Genomic DNA, 21,537 nt, shown 5'->3' with positions numbered 1-21,537 from the left:
AGTTTTAACTGATACCTAACAATAGTCGATCATACTTTTTACCGATTTTGTGAAATTATTTTAAGTTTAAAAAACAAATTTTCGAGATATTGGCTCCTAAAGATTTTTTTCCATTTCATTTCTGTTCTGCCATTTGCATTTATTTGATTGGCATGAAATTTTCACATATTATTGTGTATACCTTGTTGACTTACTGGAGAATGATCAGGCATCTGGGCCCGCGGCACTCCCACATAGCGCGAGTGCCACGGGAGTGCCTTGAGGGAGTGCCTTGCTTCTACGCCACTCTCTTGCTTGTTTTCTGAGGTTTGGCCGCTTAATAAGCCCTCTTGATGTTGGTGACACTTTTTCTGGTTGCCTTGCGCTTGTACACCATTTGTAAGGACGTTTTTTTTTGCTGAAGAGGAGAGAAAAGTATGACATACTCTTCCCGTCTGTGTCTCGCTTGGCACTGGCGCGGTGGTGGCTCTCTTTCTCCCCTGCCTCTCTGCGCGAAGAAGAGAGGATGACAGATGACAAAATTTATGAAGAAATAAAATATTCTAATGCATTTTTTACGTATATACGAATGATACCGCATATGTTGACATAAGCGTCTTATGACGCACATGTTCGACTATGACGCAAAAGCCCCCCCAGGGGGGAGGGGTTTTAATTTTATGAAAATGAACCTCACCACATGGTAATTTAGGGTTTCCCGGCCACGCTGAGTGAAAAACATGTACTCGTCCGATTTTAAATATATTCGTCAAAAAATACCCCGTAGTCGCCCTCTTTAAAAGACAGTGGGTGGACCATCTGGAAAGAGAGGACACTGAATGAAAGTCAATATGGACTCAGACAAGGTAAATCTTGTGTCACAAATCTAACGTGTTTTTACTGAAGAGTAATAGATATAGTGCAGGAGAGAGACAGATGGGTGGACTGCATATTTTTGGACGTAAAAAAAGCATTCAATAAAGTTCCACACAAGAGACTGCTGTGGAAATTAGAAAATAGAGGAGGGATGGGGAAAAAAATGACAATGGAAGAAAAATTACCTGGCAAACAGAGAAATGAGAACCAAAATTGGTATGGAGAACAGTCACAAGTGGAGTCATCATCATCATCATTTCGTTTAACGTCCGTTTTCACTCTTCCTGAGTGGTTGAACGCCATAGTTGGAGTGCCACAGGGATCAGTGTTTGTGCCAATAATATGTTCATTATATATACTGCATACTGTATTTTGCAGCGTAAACACACTCCGGCATATACCACGCACCCTAAACTTTAAGACAACAATTAAACAAAAAAATTCAGTGCTTAAAATGCTCAGAAATATTTACGGTTATATAAGACTGATGAACAGTTTCACTATGTTGAGGCCCAAAGTTGCCTGGAAACTGAGTATTGGTACCCCTGCGGTAAACAAATGCCCGCTTTCCCGTGGTTCCATGAAGACGATCATCTTTCTCTTGTTGTGGGAAACTCTTGTGGCCTTCTCACTTCAAAATTGCAGTCATCATAATGTCTGACGAGTTGGTGTGGCCTAAAAGTGTAGTGAAATCCCTGTGCGAGTTGATAGAAGAGCAGAGATGCCTCTGGGATCCGAGAGATGAGCCTAAAAGGCCAAATGCACCGCATAAAAGAGCCAACAATGACCTGACAGTAATGGAGTCCAAAAACACCGAATATACTCTAGCCCATGTTTTTTTACTCTACATAAATATAAACAACCAGAACAATCGCTTTTGGTGGATGGAAAACGATTATATTATATTATAATTTAGTACTCAATACCCCACCAACATATGCCTGGCTTATTCATGAACACAAGTTACTATATTGATAGGAGGCCGAAAATTACATCAGACATGTCAAAAAACAAGAAAACACATCAAAACTCAGCTGTGGACCTAGTGGTCACAGGTGGTGTTTGTAAACACTAGCTTGTGCGAGACTGGCCACAAGGTGTGCTGCCGGTCACAGGAACAAACTCCAGTATCGTGTGAACAAGTGGCCCAGCAACAGGAAAAAGCTGCTGAGGAAACGGGAACACAAGATGCCGGCACAGAGGAAACTGCCCATGTGAACCGTGCTTAAAGGGTGGAAGGGTACTGTGAAATCGGTTTTCCTCGTACAGCAATGTTCTGACATTTGCCTGAAAATTGGTCACTTTCCATTATCAATTCCATGGCTCTACCTAAGCCAGTAGCTTTAAATTTATGAACATTCGCCTAATCCAACCTTCCTCTTCAGTCTGCCCCAGATCCAAAGTCTTTGTGTCATGTGGTGTTTCCGTCGTGATGTGATGAAGTGCAATAACTTTTAGGTCAGAGCAAGCCAGTGTTGGCAGCGCTGCGTAGGTTGTGGTTGGCTGCCGCCCTCCCCCTCCACACACTCGCCCCCGCTACAAATCCCTTCATTTCCCTCATGTTCTCACCTTGATAACCCTGAAGGGTGGCCTCAGGGGCCTGAGTATCACTTCCATCATCACCGTAATAAGATTGATCTACAGGATGGCCACCAAACTAAGGTTTCACAATAACGGGGATCATCCTTCCTGATAAGACGAAGGGTTGGAGTTCAATGTTGTTGATGTCACTGTCTTCACCACTTACACCACTTTTGAAGTTTGGAAAAGTCAGTTTCAGCTCTCCCAATTGCACACACACTGAGAGCTCTTTTGGGAGCAAGAGGAGGCTTATGAGGACTCATGGTCACTGGCTGTGGATACTCTGGCGCAGAATCAAAAGTGGAAGATACGAAAAACTCTCCTGCCATTGTTGCAGTCACAGAAACTCTGAGAATGGCACAGAGGACTTTTGTGGCAGCTTAGGAGTCATGCTGAACCATAACATCCCACGTAAACTTCAAAATCACAGCGGAAAAAGGCAGACCGAAGAAAAAAAAACAATAATTTATACCTTAGGCATATACCGCACAGGGATAACTTTCTGATATTTTTAAGTGAAAAGGGTGTGCATTATACGCCGCAAAATACGGTAAATGATATGCCAGAGAAAGTAAAAAGTTATATGAGTATGTTTTACAGATGGTGCCAAACTGCTTAGAAAAATAAAGAGATGAGGATGATTGTAACAAACTGCAGGAATAGTTAAATGAGATACATGAATGGAGTAAACAGTGGGAAATGGAGTTTAAGGAAATTAAAGAAATGTCACAAAGAAAATGGAAAAAGTAAATATTGACCAGGTGGAGTGTATAGGATGGGAGGGACAATCATTGACACAGTGAAAGAAGAAGAGACATAGGAATCACAATACAAGATACACTGACACCTGAGAAGCACATAAACAAGATTTTCGGAGAAACATACAGACTGCTGCAAAATATTAGAATGGCATTTCACTTCTTGGATGGTGACATGATGAAGAAAATAATACCAACCTTGATTAGACCAAGGCTAGAGTATGTGGCTGTTGTTTGGTCACCTCACAAGAAGAACATGCCGCCACATTCCAGGGTGGCCTACCAGACATCAGTGTGGCTAAGTGGGAGTACACTTGCATTTGTGGATAGATTCACATACCTGGGCCATGTCATCAACAGGGAACGGACTGATGATGATGACATCAAGAAGCAGACCACCAACCTCACAGTCTTCGGCAACATGCTGCTGAGGAAATTCTCCTTCTGCAGCACGGAGGTGGAGTTGGAGTTATTCAGGAGCCACTGCTATACTCTCTCTACTGCAACTTGTTGTGGTCGCGGTATAGGGCTGCCTCCATGAACCGTCTTAGGGTCTATCATAATGACATCCTCAAACGGCTTCTGGGGCGTCCTAGATGGACTAGCTCATCCTTGGCCTTTACCGAGCACGGGATGAACTGTCTGGCTGTGCTGCGTCGCCACACCGCGTACAGTATGAGGAGTAGAGTGGAACAATCTGGGAACTCCATCATCACCTCCATCAGACAGAGCTCGGCCAATGTATGTGGATCTATGCGGCAGGAGTGGCTGGGCCTTCTGTACGTGTAGATTGTGCATAAGTGTGCCATGCACACGCATATATAATCATTAAGCTGTCATCTATTTGAGTGTACAATTATGTATCTCGATTTTGTTCTCATTCATTTACTTGTCCTGTTCTTTATATATGCCGATGTGCGAAATAAAATTATTATTATTGTTATTATTATTATTATTATTATTATTATTATTATAAGGAAACTTGAAAGGATTCAAAGGACTGTGATGAAAATGGTACCAGAACTGTTAAACCTGTTATACGAGACTAGATTGGAGGAACTGGGCCAGTGGAAGAAAGAAGAGAAAGAGGAGACCTGATAGTGTTGTACAGGAATACAAGTGGAATGGAAATGTTGGACAGAAATTATTTGATCAAGACAGAAGGGAGAAGGCAACTAAAAGGACACAGCAAAAAATTGAGAAAGTGGACTTGTTTGAAAGACATAAAGAAGTACAGTTTTCCTCATAGGAGTGTGGATACATGGAATGGACTTAGCAAAGACATTGTTGAAGCGGGCAATGTCACAAGGGAGTTTTCTGGCTCCTGTGAGGATGAGAGTGCAATTCCCATTAGGATGGCGTTCAGGAAGATATTGTGTGTTGCCTTCAGCTTCGATCCTCTGTTTTTACTATCTTACTAGAAGTGTGATTCCTGGTTGTTAGGGTTACGCAACACAAAGGTTAAATTATTATGAGGTTTATTCACATTATGTTGGTATATAATGGTAGCGAGGTTATGGAAGTTAAGTAACAATATTATTTACAATTCATCATTCTGTTGGTAATGGTAGCAAGCTTACTGAAGTTAATTAACAATGCTATTGACAACTCATACTGTTGGTAATGGTAGCGAGCTTTTACAGAGTTACTTTACAATACTGATTACAACTCATCATTCCAATCACCAGTAGGGCATACTCATCACCAATCATTTCATAAAATATATGTATATAGAGTCCTGGACATAGCTAACAAAACTACCTTAATCAAGTTTAAATGGTGCATAATTATACAAGAAAATATCTACCTTCAACCACCAATATGTGTTCCCAAAGATGATCATCGGGGCAAGGTATTCGTGTGGGGTTAAGGTACCAAGGGGGTGATCATAAGCCCACACAAAGGGGGATGTTCACATACGTGCTCTATAATGACACACAAGAAATGAGGTACCAGCTCAGTCAGTATGCTAGGGAACCTGTGGGGTGAGGTTGAGGTGGTGTGTGTCAATTCAACTCTTATAAGTAACATTAACATTGTATCAAGATAACACACTAACAAGCTTGGTCCCTAGGAGCTGGGTTCAACGTACCTGTGGGGCGAGGTTGAGGCGGTGTGTGAGGGAGACTCGTTCACACTGTTGGCTTCTCACCTCCCCTCCCACTGCCCGCGGGCTAGCCGGAGGCTAGAGAACGCATTTATCGGTGGTTTAGTTAACATACAATTGGCCTGTTCCACCAGTTCAGAAGGAGTTCTGAAGCAACTGGTTCTCTCTCACTTAATACAGGTGAAAAATTCTGCATGTCCCTCCTCCGTGAAAAAAACTAACTAAGGATCATTCGGCACCTTCGGCTGAGATGTAGTCATGCCACCAGCTCCACATCTGGTTGTCTGTCTGTCTTGCAGTTCGTAACCACCTGATTCACAAGCAACACACTGCAGTTATTACAGGTTATTGATTTCTCAGTTTTCCCCACATTACACAACATTTTCGCCCCTCAAGAATTTTTCACCCCTCAAATCCTTCCTTCACAATCCAAGGTTCACTCTGCCTTTCCCCCGTAGGGGAGTTAGCTCTCTTCCCTGACTGTAGTAACCCCTGGCACTCAACATTACTCTGGACGGAGCTCATTATCCCTAAACAGTGACCACAATCCGGTCACTACTCCACAATGTTCCTTTGAGACATGACACCAAGATTAGTGATAGGCAGTTCCACCCCAGCCAACCTCCTGATCCGCCGGCAATGTGGGGACTTAACCTTAACTCCCCTGGTACTCTCGATGGCAAGATTCGGCACCTCAGTCACCCATTCCTCTCACTCTAGTCTACTATCACTTCCTCATTCATTCTAACCTTTCATTTTGTCAGGTCTCCTAAGGTGGGGATACGAGAGCTCGCCACATCCTGAAGTCGGCCCACCGCGGCGCTACCTGTGTTGACTGTTAGTTGCAGCCAATTTCTGCGAAATAAAGTGGCTACCATATCACAAAAACCTTCCAACTAGTACTTGCATCTCTGCCAGGTGTGTTAGTGCACCACAGGGTTACCACTAGCCTTACAAACATTCTAAACACTCCATGTCTCACTGGATCGTCACTCCTAACTCGTCTGGGGAAGTCATGGCCACCGTAAAAGATGACCCTGGCACAGCACAGCCAGGAGAGACTTGAGTGTGCAAGGCATCCTCTCCATGACGGCATTTCCAGCGGGACGATAGGTGGTAGGGGACTAAAGTGTTTTGAGGTGTTGCCGGCAGAAAGTTGGGAAGGCATTCGATGTGAACTCGCCCCTGTTGTCCAAGTTGATACCTTCTCGGGCATCCCGTAGTCAGTCACATACTGTCCTAGAGCCTCCACCACTTGTTGTGTGTGCTTAGATTTAAGGGGGTGGAATTTTACGAATCGACTATAATGACTGATGAGGGTGAACACATCGGTATTCCTGACCTCCCGCAAACAGGTCGGTCAGATAGACCTCTTTTTACAACGGTTTCCCTACTGATGGTAATTCCTGCCAGGGCTTCTATAGTTCTTGAATCATTGTCTAGTTGGACCTTGTTCTACATAGTGACAGACGACTACTTTCAAGTTGCTCCAATATGGAACATTTACTGGTGATTAATAGACTTCAGTTAAACGTGTATGAAAATGGAGAGATAATTTTTCCAAGAAATATTACACGAGGTCAAATTTAAATACTTCATTTAGCAAACGAAAATTATCACTTCCAAACCCATGTTTAGAAACTGCTTCAACCGACAGTTGCAATATAATGGATCCTTTTTAAGGGGAGAAGACGCCTAAAAAAAATATTTTTCGACCCACAGGTCAATATTGAGTTATTAACATCATAATCACCCTCGAAATGTCTGGCATCTTCTGTGAAAACTGCAAGTTGATACCATTATTCCTTATTTTTAAATCGCCTATGTTTACCATTATTTAAATGCCCCACGCACTTCAAGCCACGTGTTATTGCTATTGCTTATGATTTTGATGATATTGAAGCGTTTTTCTGCTTTTTTTGGGGTCATTTTTAGTGCTTTTACCCTTTTAGCTATCATATGGCAACATCGATAGAGCGAGAGAGTAGTAGGAGTGAGTCAGGGTTGTGACTGTAGTGTCCTCTCTGACTCCTTGAGAAGTGATGTCACACGCTCAGCTCATAAGCGTCTTTCTCGTTTTGCGAAGCTGTTCCTGAATTTCAGAGGATTTGAAGCTATGGGTCGCCCATCTAAGCTCAGGAAAACGCACCTAGAAAAAGTTATGAAGATGACTGAGAGGAGGAGGAGCAGGAGAAGGGAAGAGAACGTAGCTTCGGGTGAGCTAGCCTTATCTCCCACTCCCCAGCCAGCCACCACCTCACGACCTGAGTCATCATCACTGCCTCACCCAGTACCCTCAACCTCCCAGCATTCACCTCCACCATCATAAGTGACTACCGTAGCACCAGAAGTAACACGGACATCTTTGCGATTCCAGCTGTTCAATAAGGAGTTTCCTCCTCCTGACGAAGACGAAGAAAGACTTATACTTAGTCGCAAACAACTGGAAAGCCTTATTTCAACAGTATGCACAAAATGCTGCGAGAGAAAGACACTTCAGCTGACTCGTAACTGTTTTGACTCAACTGTCACTGTCACGTGTCCTCACCTGCGAATGAGTAATATCCTCCACACAGGAGGGGACCAGGTACCATAAAGCCTAAACACTAAAATAAACATTGAATTACCTTTAATTGCTGTTATTATCCCAATATATGTACAATTATGCCACATAAAGCCTGTAAATATGATGATATGCACTACTCGGAAGAAAATGGCTCATATCTCAAAAGTAAGGTTTTTGACCTTTAGGGCAAAATTATGGTGTCAGGTTTTTAACTGACTGCAGACATAAAGGTATGTTTAGAAAGAGGAAAGAAATGAGAATTTTTCTGTTGATTTAGATTTTCGAAAAAATGTATGTAAATCTCGGTAGAATTTTTTTTCCAAAAAAAAGCTAAAGTTTTGTCATTATGATTTTGTAGATGTCTTTTTTTTAATATGCAATGTGAAAATGAAAATCTAAATCTTCAGAATTAAAGCTACATGTATCTGGATTACACAGACTGATTCAAGGGACATTAAGAAGAAAAAACCCCGAGTAATTTTGATTAATGCCGACAGTATTTATTGGCATTTACTGAGCACATCATAATTTATTTCTCGTCACCTAATGATCGGATCTCAGTGATACTTGGACATTGTATAGTTAACCTACTAAGACATTTACATACCAAATTTCATATCGATCTGAAAAAAAATGAATGTCAGCCTCTAAGTGGAAGGCGGCTTCTTTCCTTAAGTAACCTATCCTATTTCTAACTTAAATTCTACATATTTATAATGGCCAGATTTCTTAAAACCGTATTTAACATGTAGTAATAGGAGGCCTATTCAAGAGTTTTCGCCCGACCGGTAATTTTAGTAAAACAAAGTATATGAGTATGTAAGTCTAGTAAATAAATTTTAATCTAAGAATAATAATGATTAATATTTTTAAACTTTTAGTAATAAAAATCTGCATTTGCATACTCACTCTTCACTCGGGAATAGCCTTAAAAATTCTCACTTAAAAGTTGAGCTGTTTTTGAATTTGGTTATGGCCTATTAAAGCTATTTCCACATGGTCTGTGATTAGAAGCACTTAGGCAAATAATGATGAGTATCCCACCGCTTATGCCACTAGTGTGTTGCCTTCAGCTTCGATCCTATGTTTTTACTATCTTACTAGAAGTGTGATTCCTGGTTGTTAGGGTTACGCAACACAAAGGTTAAATTATTATGAGGTTTATTCACATTATGTTGGTATATAATGATAGCGAGGTTATGGAAGTTAAGTAACAATATTATTTACAATTCATCATTCTGTTGGTAATGGTAGCAAGCTTACTGAAGTTAATCAACAATGCTATTGACAACTCATACTGTTGGTAATGGTAGCGAGCTTTTACTGAGTTACTTTACAATACTGATTACAACTCATCATTCCAATCACCAGTAGGGCATACTCATCACCGATCATTTCATAAAATATATGTATACAGGTAACTCGATTTACGCGAGTTTGTTTTCCGCGTTTTTTAAATAACGCGGGGTCCAAAATCCAAATAATGTTTGATTTACACGTTTTTTCCACTTATACGCGATATTTTATGGAGTTGCCACCATGTCTCACGCAACTGGACTCACACGGCGCCGCGGCCACACAGCTGAGCTCAGTTCTTCCCGTGCGCCACTTGAACAACAATACAGTACCCACGCTGCCACGCTACTCAACGATAGGGGTGGGCAGTAACAGTACCAGTACCAGTACTAACGGTACCAGCTATACGGTACGGTACCGGTACCCATAGCTGGGCACGATAACAGAAAACCTTATTCCCGATAACCGATAACTGATAATGGAAAACCTTATCAGTGATAACCGATATTCGTTAACTGAAGACACAAATATAGGCGATAACCGATAACCGATACCCGATATAAATCCATAATTCCAATACTAGCTAGCGATAAGTCCAATAGGCGAAAACAATACTATATTGATATCTCAAATAAAAAACAAAGATGAATTCAAATTTTCATTATTTGTATTTTAGAAAACTTACAAAACCTGAAAACCACACGTTGACACGTACCTATGGACGGTAATACTAAGAACGCCTGAACCGGTGTTGTCCCCACCATCAAAAGCTAGCGCTTGTGATTACAAACACTGGTCTCTCGTGAACTGCGCATGCTCAGACCGGCAAGCGTAGACCTGTACACTCGCACAAAGCTTTTTTAACCGTAATTAAGAGTTGCTGGAAGGCTGAATCAGACAAACAGTACCACTACCACCATTCTCGCTGTTTCTAGAACGACACTTTGTACGAGTTGTATTTATATGTACAGCTAGAGTGTTGTTCTAGAAACAGCGAGGATGGTGGTCCTGCATGTCTGATTCAGCCTTCCAGCAACTCTTAATGTGTTAAAAAGCTTTGCGAGACTGTACAGGGCTACGCTTACTGGTCTGAACATGCGCAGTTCATGAGAGACCAGTGTTTGTAAACAAAAGCGCCAGCTTTTGACGATGGGACACCAAATAACACAACACCGGGTGCCTTCAATACCATGGCATGCTCACAAACGAATATGGAATATCAAACTTGAGGCAGTGAATAATAATTTTTGGGGCAAAGTTTCTTTGATTTTTTAATCTAACATAAAAAAAAATAACCTAATGTTTTAATATTGATGATTTAAGTATGAAATCTCTTCACCGACGATATTTCATACCCCGAAGTTTTTTCATACAACACCGGGTGCCCGGGCCACGCATGCACAGTAGGGAGGAGAGAACGTTTTTTTTCTGAGAGGCGGAAAAAAGTAGCGATTATCGCTAGTTTCGTTACAAAAGTAATGAAGATACCGATATATATTTAAGTAAGTAGCGGATGGCCGATAACCCGATTTTGTTATCAGCAATAAAGTATCGCGATAACTTATCGCGATAACGCCCAGCTATGCCGGTACCAGACTGCTCGGTACCGGTACCAATACTAGCCAGTCGCTCATAGTGTCCCTCATTTCTTTCTCAGACGAGTGAGGCTGAGACTGAGTGCCTGAGTGGATCTCTCGGTGATATGGATATTCTCTCTCTCTCTCTCTCTCTCTCTCTCTCTCTCTCTCTCTCTCTCTCTCTCTCTCTCTCTCTCTCTCTCTCTCTCTCTCTCTCTCTCTCTCTCTCTCTCCACTGAATGAAGTGAATAGTATTCTCCGGTGTATAACGTGCACCTTTTTCATATAAAAAATGCCTGAAAGTTTAGCCCTGCGCATTATACGCCGAATGTACAAATTTTTAATGATTTTTTTCTTCTTTGGAATGTTTTTACAGGTCTGTTTTTCGTCTTATCCAATAACAAATACAAACTTACCTTTATTATTGTTAATGATCCTTCATAGTCCATGGCTGTGTTATAATATGTTACCGTAGAATACAGGGCGATCAAATAACTACTATACAAAAATTAAATCGGTGGAGGATCGCCCATGCCTTGCTGTTATCCCGTTTTTCCGTCGGGCGCCATTTGTATGATCTTGATCTTGATGTCACAACTGGCTTACGATTGTATGACTAAGGAGCAGTACAAGCTACATTAAAAAATTATATTGGAAAAAAATATCCATGTGTTCATTATTAATTATTAATATCAGTGAGAATAATGGGGTAAATATGATATCAGAAACTGTACATCATGAGTCTTGCACGAGGAGTTATTTCGCGCAATACCAGCCTGGCCGCCATTTGCATTCTTTACAAACCACACAACCACACCCACACAACAAACAGCTGCATGCCGTGTGTCACCAGAACCATGTGAATTGTGTCTTGCCTAGTTGTCTGTCATAACCTACAAGTGATGGTGAGAATAATAAGCTAATTATGATCTCAGAAGCTGTACATAATCAGTATGTACGAGGAGATATTTCTCGCAACACCAGCCCAGCCGCCATTTGGAATGTTTGAAAACCACACAACCACACCCAAACAACAAACAGCTGCATGCCGCATGTCACCAGAACCGTGTGAATTGTGTCTTGCCTAGTTGTCTGTCATAACCTACGAGTGATGGTGGGAATAATGTGCTTATTATGATATCAGAAGCTGTGCATCATCAGTATGTTTACGGGGATGTATTTCTCACAACACCAGCCCAGCCGCCATTTTCACTGCCTTACTCAAGGACACTTGTCAATTCAAGCAGTAAAGATTACACCAAAAATATATAAATTTCGGGAAACTGTACATTGTCAATGTTCTTTAACCCGTACATATTTCGGAGCATTTCAAGAACATTTTTTTTTTCAAAATTGCTGTCTTAAAGTTTGGGGTGCGCGTTATACGCCGCAAAATACGGTATTTATTTTTCGACAGAAATCTACCTCTTGTTTGATTTACATTGTTTTTGATTTACGCGACCTCTGCAAGGACGCAATACTCGCGTAAATCGAGAATTACCTGTATAGAGTCCTGGACATAGCTAACAAAACTACTTTAATGACGAGATTTTCTACTATCTTTTTCTATTACTCTCTCGGTCCCACATGTCCTCTGCATGTATTGAAACACCCGAGAAATTAATCACAACAAGGAGAGGGTATTCCCCGACTGCCTGGGATTGAACCCGCAACCAGCCTGACAGGAGAGCCACTCCTTACCGAGTTGGCCAAAGAAGTACCCCCCTGGCTAAGTGGGTTATGGGAGGCTCGTTCATCAGGCATAGTCGCTGCACTACATGACTTTCCCCTCTATGTAGATTAATTTCTGTGTGTTGAGCCCTTTAGACTGTGACCCATTTTGGTGCATGTAGAGACATAACTCCAACACTTCCCATTTTCTATTACCCTCGGAGCATGGGCCATCCTACCTGTTACCTCTTCGGGGAAACTCAACAGAACTGCAGGAGAGGATGCCCACCGCTATGCCACCACTTTAATGACAAAATTTTCTACTCTCTTTTTCTATTACTCTCTCGGTCCCACACGTCCTCTGCGTGTATTAAAACACACGAGAAATTAATCACAACAAGGAGAGGGTATTCCCCGGCTGCCTGGGATTGAATCCGCGACCAGCGTGACGGGAGAGCCACTCCTTACGAAGTCGGTCAAAGAAGTACCCCCCTGGCTAAGTGGGTTATGGGAGGCTCGTTCATCAGGCATAGTCGCCGCACTACAATTGCTGAGGGAGAAAATGGTTCACGACCTGGCTTGAAAAGAGGAGAGAATGTAGGAAGGCAAAGATTGGTGGAGGAAGAAAACAAAGAACTGAAGTACAAGTTCAGTAAGTACGAGCTGATGACAAAGAATTATGAGGAAAAGGTGGAAGTAAATATGGAGTGTGTTAAGGGATTAAATGAAAAGCAAAATCAGTGGAAGAAAGAGCAAGAAGAGGAGAAAGTAAGTTTCAAGGAGATTGTAGAGCAAGAAATCAAGGAAGAAGCAAAGGTCTCAGTGGTCCAGGTGATAAACCTTGGACGATTCTGGGCATATTCCTCCTACTCATCCCCCCTCTGACTCCTTTATGCCTGTTATTAAGATTCTTCCTAATGATGTTTTCTATGCCCTCTCTGGCCTCAACTCTCGGAAGGCTTATGGACCTGATGGAGTGCCTCCTATTGTCCTTAAAAACTGTGCTGCTGTGTTGATACCCTGCCTGGTCAAACTCTTTCGTCTCTGCCTATCAACATCTATCTTTCCTTCCTGCTGGAAGTATGCCTTTGTACAGCCTGTGCCTAAGAAGGATGACCGCTCCAATCCCTCAAACTACCGCCCAATAGCTTTACTTTCATGTCTATCTAAAGCTTTTGAATCAATCCTTAACTGGAAGATTCAAAAGCACCTTTACAACCTTCTATCTGATCGCCAGTATGGGTTCCGCAAGGGGCGTTCTACTGGTGATCTTCTTGCTCTCTTAACTGACTCTTGGTCATCCTCTCTTAGCCGTTTCAGTGAAACTTTCTCTGTTGCACTAGACATATCGAAAGCCTTCGATAGAGTCTGGCACAAGTCTTTGCTTTCTAAACTGCCCTCTTTCGGATTCTATCCTTCTCTCTGTTCCTTTATCTCCAGTTTCCTTTCCGGCCTTTCTATCTCTGCGGTGGTAGACGGTCACTGCTCTTCCCGTAAACCTATCAACAGTGGTGTTCCACAGGGCTCTGTCCTATCACCCACTCTCTTCCTGTTATTCATCAATGATCTTCTTTCCATAACAAACTGTCCTGTCCACTCATACGCCGACGACTCCACTCTGCATTATTCAACTTCTTTCAATAGAAGACCCTCTCAACAAGAAGTACACAACTCCAGACTGGAGGCTGCAGAACGCTTAACCTCAGACCTTGCTATCATTTCCGATTGGGGCAGAAGGAACCTTGTGTCCTTCAATGCCTCGAAAACTCAATTTCTCCACCTATCAACTCGACACAATCTTCCAAACACCTATCCCCTATTCTTTGACAACACTCGGCTGTCACCTTCTTCAACACTAAACATCCTCGGTCTATCCTTAACTCAAAATCTCAACTGGAAACTTCATATCTCCTCTCTTGCTCAATCAGCTTCCTCGAGGTTGGGCGTTCTGTATCGTCTCCGCCAGTTCTTCTCTCCCGCGCAGTTGCTATCCAAATACAGGTGCCTTGTCCGCCCTCGAATGGAGTATGCATCTCACGTGTGGGGGGGCTCCACCCACACAGCTCTTTTGGACAGAGTGGAGGCTAAGGCTCTTCGTCTCATCAGCTCTCCTCCTCCTACTGATAGTCTTCTACCTCTTAAATTCCGCAGCAATGTTGCCTCTCTTTCTATCTTCTATCGATATTTCCACGCTGACTGCTCTTCTGAACTTGCTAACTGCATGCCTCCCCCCCTCACGCGGCCCCGCTGCACACGACTTTCTACTCATGCTCATCCCTATACTGTCCAAACCCCTTATGCAAGAGTTAACCAGCATCTTCACTCTTTCATCCCTCACGCTGGTAAACTCTGGAACAATCTTCCTTCATCTGTATTTCCTCCTGCCTACGACCTGAACTCTTTCAAGAGGAGGGTATCAGGACACCTCTCCTCCCGAGTTTGACCTTGCTTTTGGCCGCCTCTTCTGATTCTTTTATGGGAGCAGCAATTAGCGGGCTTTTTTTTTTATTGTTGTTGTTTTTTGTGCCCTTGAGCTGCCTCCTTCGTTGTAATAAAAAAATAAAAAATGCAGAAATATGGGCTGGTAAGGGACGTCATTAAAAAGAAGAGCGTGGTTGTCTTTGAGCTGAAGGAGAATGTCCTTCCAATATGACTTGATAGAGAGAAACAAAAAGCAGGTAGCTGTCGACCTGGTGAGGGAGGTTCAGGATGAGGGTTGTAGTTTGGAGGCTGAAATAGACTAAGTGACGAGGATTGGCAAACATGTAGAGAGGACAGTGACCTCTCAAGGTAAGGTTCAGATCACAAGTGGCTGCAGAGGAGGTGCTTGCGGGAACTTGAAAACTTTCAAGACAGGAGGAATACAAAGATGTATGGATCAGGAAGGACCTAAATGAAGAAGAAAAGGCAAAAATTAACGAATTGTGGGAAGAAGACAATGAAATAAATGAGAGTCTTCCTTCGTCTGTATTACCTCAGTCAAGGTCAAAATCAACCTCTCTTTTGGCTACTATGCTGCTCTACTTTCTTATATAGGACCAGTGCTAGTGGACTTTTTTGTTTTTATTTAATTTTTCCCTTGAGCGGCTTCCTTTATGGTGAAAAACATAAAAAGTATCAGAAATGGGATTGAACTCTCAACTGACAGCAATGGTAAATTAATAATTGAAAGTCAGCACATAGTGAGCTGATGAGACAGTGAATTTTCCAATATAACGTCACTCCCTTCCCTCCAATTGGTTCGTTAAAGCGAGGGTACACTATTGTGGCAGTAATAATAGTAACAGTTGTGGTAGTAGTTGTAGTAGTAACGGTTGTTGTCGGTCTGCACACTCCCTGCACAGCACTGTTCTTCCCTCTACCAGTCACCTCTTTCCCCACAGGTTGGGGATCTCCGCAAGCTGATACTGCCCGCCAAGAGACTGCTGGCGGATGGCAAGGCGTTCGCCTTTCAAAGTGTCAACAATGTCAAGAAGTACTTCAGAATGAGCATCTCTGGCTGCCGAGTGTTCCTGCATGTCCCACAGAACATGCCCCTTCCCCTTGGTGCTGCCATCGTGCAGGTGAGTGTCTGTCTGTCATACTCTCCCAGCTGGGCCTGCCCCTGCCACCCCCACCCTGTAGGGGAGAGCTTTTAGTATTAATATGTATTGCCAATCTGAATGAAGGGTTGGTAGGCATGACTGCAAAGTGCACTGACCAATATATTTAAGGCGAGCATCCGGGTAGCAGGCCAAAAAAAAAAAAAAATTGAAAAAAATAAAAATCTGAAATTGTTCTTGGGTCATGGCAAACCCTTTATGAGTATGCTTCCGAAGGTTTTAAGTAAAATTCCTCATGGTTCCTTAGTTATAAGTGGTTCCCCCCCCTCCCCATACTCACTCGACAGATGTTTTGTTATTTGTAGAAGGTCATACTAAAACGTTTATATAAGAAAATCCAGCAAAGATAGCATACATCTTGATTCCTAGGAAAGTCTGGCAACCCTGGGTGAGTGTGAGAGCCCGGGCTGATGGCTGGGTACTGTTCATAATGAAATCAGTGCCTGTGTAGCTGAAAGGGATGCCGCCCGCCTTTCACTCGCCGATACTTGATACCCCTACACCGCACATTATTTACCCACTGTATCCTGCTTTTTGCCTGCTGTCAGCCATAGGACGGGTGTCTGAAAAGATCAAGCAGAGGAGGGATGCCTGGAAGAAGAGCAAGGACGCAAAAAGACAGCGTGTTGAACCTGACACCACCACCGCCTCATGCTCCTGCAACTCTGATACCTCTCGCTTGACGAGATAATACCATGCCTTTAGGAAGGGCAGGGGGGGACTATAGTGCGTTCAGTTGAAGCTTGCACCTGGAGCCTAGCGAGAGGTTTGTAAGCTGCTCTGTGATTGGCTGCCGCTCCTCTCACTCACTTATCACTGACACACTCTTTGATGCGACACACCTCTGTATTTTTGCTCTAACTCATCTCATATGCAAGATCAGTCATTTTGGTTGGTACCATTATACTCAGCAATGATTGTAGATCTCACATATGTTTGTGAATTACCTATAAACCAAAAATTAAAGAAATTACGGAGTGGCGAAGTGAAAGATGGAGTCATGAATGTTTATACCCCATTTTATTCTTCGTTGATTATTTCATGGAACTGCTAAACGACAGTTCAAAAAAATGGTGGCATCTGATGGAGAAAGTTATCCTGAACACGATGGTGTTGTCATATTTTAGATAAAGTGGAAACTTGCGAGTAAAAGTGAAATACTGGGTTGTAAATGTTTATACCACTCTTCATTCTGTGTTAGTTATGTCATGGAATTAAAAAGCTAATGTTATTATCAATCATGTCATGTGATAGATAAATGTTTCCTGAAGACGATGACACTATCAGAGTTATGTTAAAATGGAAAATAAGGAAGATATACACCATTTAATGACAAGATTTATGCGCTGAACCGCAGTCTACCTGCCGCTGCCTGTCCAGTCACCCCGACGCCGCGGCCGTTACGCCGAGCGCCCTGCTGCCGAGACAAAGCTACATCTTGTTATAAAAAGCTGCCGAACTCCCTTCGTTTCCACTTTATCTAAAATATAACAACACCATCGTGTTCAGGATAACTTTCTCCATCAGATGCCACCATTTTTCTGAACTGTCGTTTAGCAGTTCCATGAAATAATCAACGAAGAATAAAATGGGGTATAAACATTTATGACTCCATCTTTCACTTCGCCACTCCGTAATTTCTTTAATTTTTGGTTTATAGATAATTGACAAACATATGTGAGATCTACAATCATTGCTGAGTATAATGGTACCAACCAAAATGACTGATCTTGCATATGAGATGAGTTAGAGCAAAAATACAGAGGTGTGTCGCATCAAAGAGTGTGTCAGTGATAAGTGAGTGAGAGGAGTGGCAGCCAATCACAGAGCAGCTTACAAACCTCTCGCTAGGCTCCAGCTGCAAGCTTCAACTGAATGCACTATAGGCGCCTGATATGCTTAGAAATACATCTGATCATATTATCAGATTGTAGATAATCATAAAACAACACATAGTATACCTGGAAACACTTCCAAGTGTGTTATAACAGGTGTGAGATCGATCGATAAACTTTGTCAGCCCGTATCTCAAAATGTAACTTATTCCCCTTCTAAAATCTATTTTGGAGCCAGTTTTAGCTTGATTTCAATGAAACAAAAACTAAAAGGCAGAAGAATGTTTTTTTCATCTGATGTCTGTCGCTGTTTTTTTTTTTTTTTATATATATATGTGAGCTGTCATTTTGTATTAATATTTTCTTGGTCAAAAAAAGCGAAAAAAATTCCCCCCCCCCAAAAAAAAATTGAAAATAAGAAAATGTAACGACGGAGAAACAATGCACATCATAACGTGTCTTTGCCATAAAAAAAATGAGAGTTGTGGGGCCAATAATAACACCAGAATAACACTCGTAAGTTTCGGAAGGGGCTGTTGGGGGCTGGCATGGTTGGGGGCTAGAATGGGGCTGAATGTCTAAAATTGATCTACATGTTGTCAATACTTCATATCATAAAAATCAGAGTGATTCATGTATATTTACCAGAGATATGGCAACACCGTCCCTACTTGGACTCTCGCCTTAAATTATAGTGAGTGTTGCAGCCCTTTTTATGGTATCACCGACTTCTGACATAACTATGCAATGTAGTACCACATTTAGCGTATTGTTCACGTGTGATCATCAGCTTTGTCCGTGCACCAATACTCTTTTTTCACCTTGTTTACACACAATAAAACAAGTACAGTATGATCTCCAAGTTTGCAATAAATAGGTTGACGTTGCGGGTTGCAAACGTTGAAATCGCAAACTTTGAACCATTATTCTTATGGGAAGAATTGAAACCCGTCGACATCTCATCACAATTGCCCAATTTTTCATAATTTTCATCATTTTTGCCCTTATTTGTACACACATGATAGCAAATACATAATCACTGTCACTGTCCTCTGAGCCCTCGTGCTTTCAAAATCCAATTTAAGGACTATTTATTGTTGAAAATAGGGGATAATTTTCATGAAAACGTAGCCTCCTCTGGCGGCTGCCGCAGCCGTAAAATAGCTCGCAGAGGGTTTCGGGTGGGGGAGCATATTTAAACTAGTATATCCATACACATCCAGTATATTATTAATTAATTTGAGTGTTTACTGGGCCCTTGGAAGGTCCGTTTGTTGCTGTTCCCGGCGGTACGCCCGTACAGACTTTATACCCGTTACCCCTCTGCCACTGTTGCAGTCTCCGCCATGTTTGTTTGCTCCTCAAAGCAGTAGCCTTGAGTCTCTAAGGGCCGCTTTCACAGTCACTTTGTTTGTTTTGATCGTAACCAGTGGTGGTGATTGCTGCTATAGTTTTCCACGTGAAACTGGCCATTGGGGTAGTGGTGGCTTCAGAGGAAGCGAGAGGTGTTGAAAGTTTGTGGTAAGGTTTGTAGTATTTTTGAAAACTCCCAGATAAGGGCGAGGTCGGATACGGTGCACCCAGATAACTGAAGGTTTACTGTACATTTTAAAATAAAGCTGGATAATGAGACTGATAATGAGTGCGCCCTGACGTCATGACCCCCTTCACCCCGTTAACTAGAGCGAAAACCACCACTTTCTCATGGCGGGTTCGGGTCATATCGCAATTTCAGTTTTCAATAAAAAGAAAAATTGGGATGTCCCTATCGCAAAGCAAACTCGGTGAATTGCAAACTTGAAACTCGCAAACTTGGAGACCGTACTGTACCTGCACAAGTCAGGGGAATAATAAATAGCAATATATTTAACGCTTAGAGTAGGCTACGGGTGGCGAAATATTTCTCTGGATGCTGTGCACGGGGAAAATTTAGACATTTAAAAGAGGTGGAAATGGTGTCTTTCTTCGGTGTAATAAAACTTCTCTCCTAATAATAATAAAAAAGTTATGACAGCCGAAAATACTGCACATTTTCTCGTGGCTGTGACGCGTCGCATGGAAGCACCCCCCCCCCCCACACACACACACACACTCTCTCTCTCTCTCTCTCTCTCTCTCTCTCTCTCGCTCCTGACCAGACACATGCGACAGGACACGAGGACTGAAGCCTAACGTAATCGTTTGTTTGTTTATGTGTGTCTGTGTGTGTGTGTGTGTGTGTGTGTGTTATTTCCTTGTACCTAATGCAAGTATAGCATTATTATGAGAGAGAGAGAGAGAGAGAGAGAGAGAGAGAGAGAGAGAGAGAGAGATCAACAAGTTACAACCAGAATATGCGTTCGTTACTCGTAGCAGTGTTGACAGCTTGACAAGGCAGTCCCAGCATTGCTTCCCTGCCGGTAAGATGTTTCTCAGCTCTCCTGCTCCACAAAACATGTAATACTAAACAAATTTTATCGTTGTTGGCTTTCTTTTTTTTTTATTTGTTTCTCAGCCATGGGTGAAGTACAGGAGCTAATGAGATGGTCCGAAGGCACCTGGTTGCTGGTCGCTATGTAATCAAAGGCGGCAAATTGAAACTGATATTGGACATGCCGCCACACCGGGTGCCTCCGAACAAGTGCCCACCCGCCAAAAAAATAAAGATGAAGAAAAACACCCGTATGCCCCCGCCCAAGTATACTCCCCCCCAAAAAAAAGATGAATAAAGATAAGTAAAAAGTAAAGATGCTAAAGCACAAAAAAAGACAAAAAATGTTAGTGATGCGCCCATTCTCTCTCTCTCTCTCTCTCTCTCTCTCTCTCTCAAAAGTGATAAGACACACTTGTTTATGTCCACTCTCTCTCTCTCTCTCTCTCTCTCTCTCTCTCTCTCTCTCTCTCTCTCTCTCTCTCTCTCTCTCTCTCAAAATAGATAACACGCACTAGTTTATTATCTCTCTCTCTCTCTCTCTCTCTCTCTCTCTCTCTCTCTCTCTCTCTCCATGACTGAGTCAAAATTTTCCATTTTATGACATACAATATATGTATATCTGCACTAACACATTATGTACGTACACACACACACACACACACACACAGCTGAGAGAAATAGGCATTCCTTGTCAACCCAGTGAGAGGAGCGCCCTCTTGATGCAGTAATCCTAGATCGTGAGGAAATACGGCCACGCCTCCGTCATGAAAAACTCGGGGCAGGGGGAGGGAGAGGCTGCGAGGCAGGCGGTGTATCACTATCACTGCTTCGTTGACTAATGTCTCCAAAATCAGATAGCCAGTCACTATCACTAGTATCACTGTCAATGTCACTAACATAGAAGTCATCAGAGTCACTGTCACCTTGATTCGCCCGCGCTCTCCCGCCCGGAACGGAGGAACTGCTTGACGCGTCATGTGACATGCCAGATGTATTCTGAACAAAAGTGGGAAATGATCTGTGGCCCTCGGTTGGCCGAGCACTGGAGACAAATGAGAGTGTGTACGGATGCCATATGCCTCCACCATTCTTCTGAGTCAAGAACTGGCGGTATATTTGAAACGTAGGGAGCGTAGAGTGTGATGATTATATATACGATCCCCGTACGGGTGGGGTGTGTGGCAGCGCACATATAAACGATCGCCGTAATGTAAGGGTTAAGAGCTGGCTTTTATTTTTTAACATTTGACCTATAGTGGTCTAGTGATCAGCGTGT

General features: G+C 42.5%; 1 protein-coding gene across 4 annotated transcripts in view; it reads left to right on the top strand.

Moving 5' to 3' along the window:
* Positions 1 to 21,537, top strand: part of LOC126994514 (tripartite motif-containing protein 2-like) — a 130,923-nt gene that overhangs the window by 89,098 nt on the left and 20,288 nt on the right. For 3 of the 4 annotated variants that reach the window (XM_050853827.1, XM_050853826.1, XM_050853828.1), the window contains one exon: positions 15,795 to 15,974. In XM_050853827.1, the coding sequence (XP_050709784.1) occupies positions 15,795 to 15,974 (180 nt within the window). Of the gene's footprint in view, positions 1 to 15,794; positions 15,975 to 16,561; positions 16,780 to 21,537 lie in introns of those variants that run through there. The other variant, XM_050853829.1, reaches the window with a different exon arrangement.

Source organism: Eriocheir sinensis, unplaced genomic scaffold, assembly GCF_024679095.1.
Source record: "Eriocheir sinensis breed Jianghai 21 unplaced genomic scaffold, ASM2467909v1 Scaffold810, whole genome shotgun sequence".
NCBI classification, from domain to species: domain Eukaryota; kingdom Metazoa; phylum Arthropoda; class Malacostraca; order Decapoda; family Varunidae; genus Eriocheir; species Eriocheir sinensis.
Note: the sequence above shows the minus strand (reverse complement) of the source record. Positions and strands in the feature narration are given on the sequence as shown.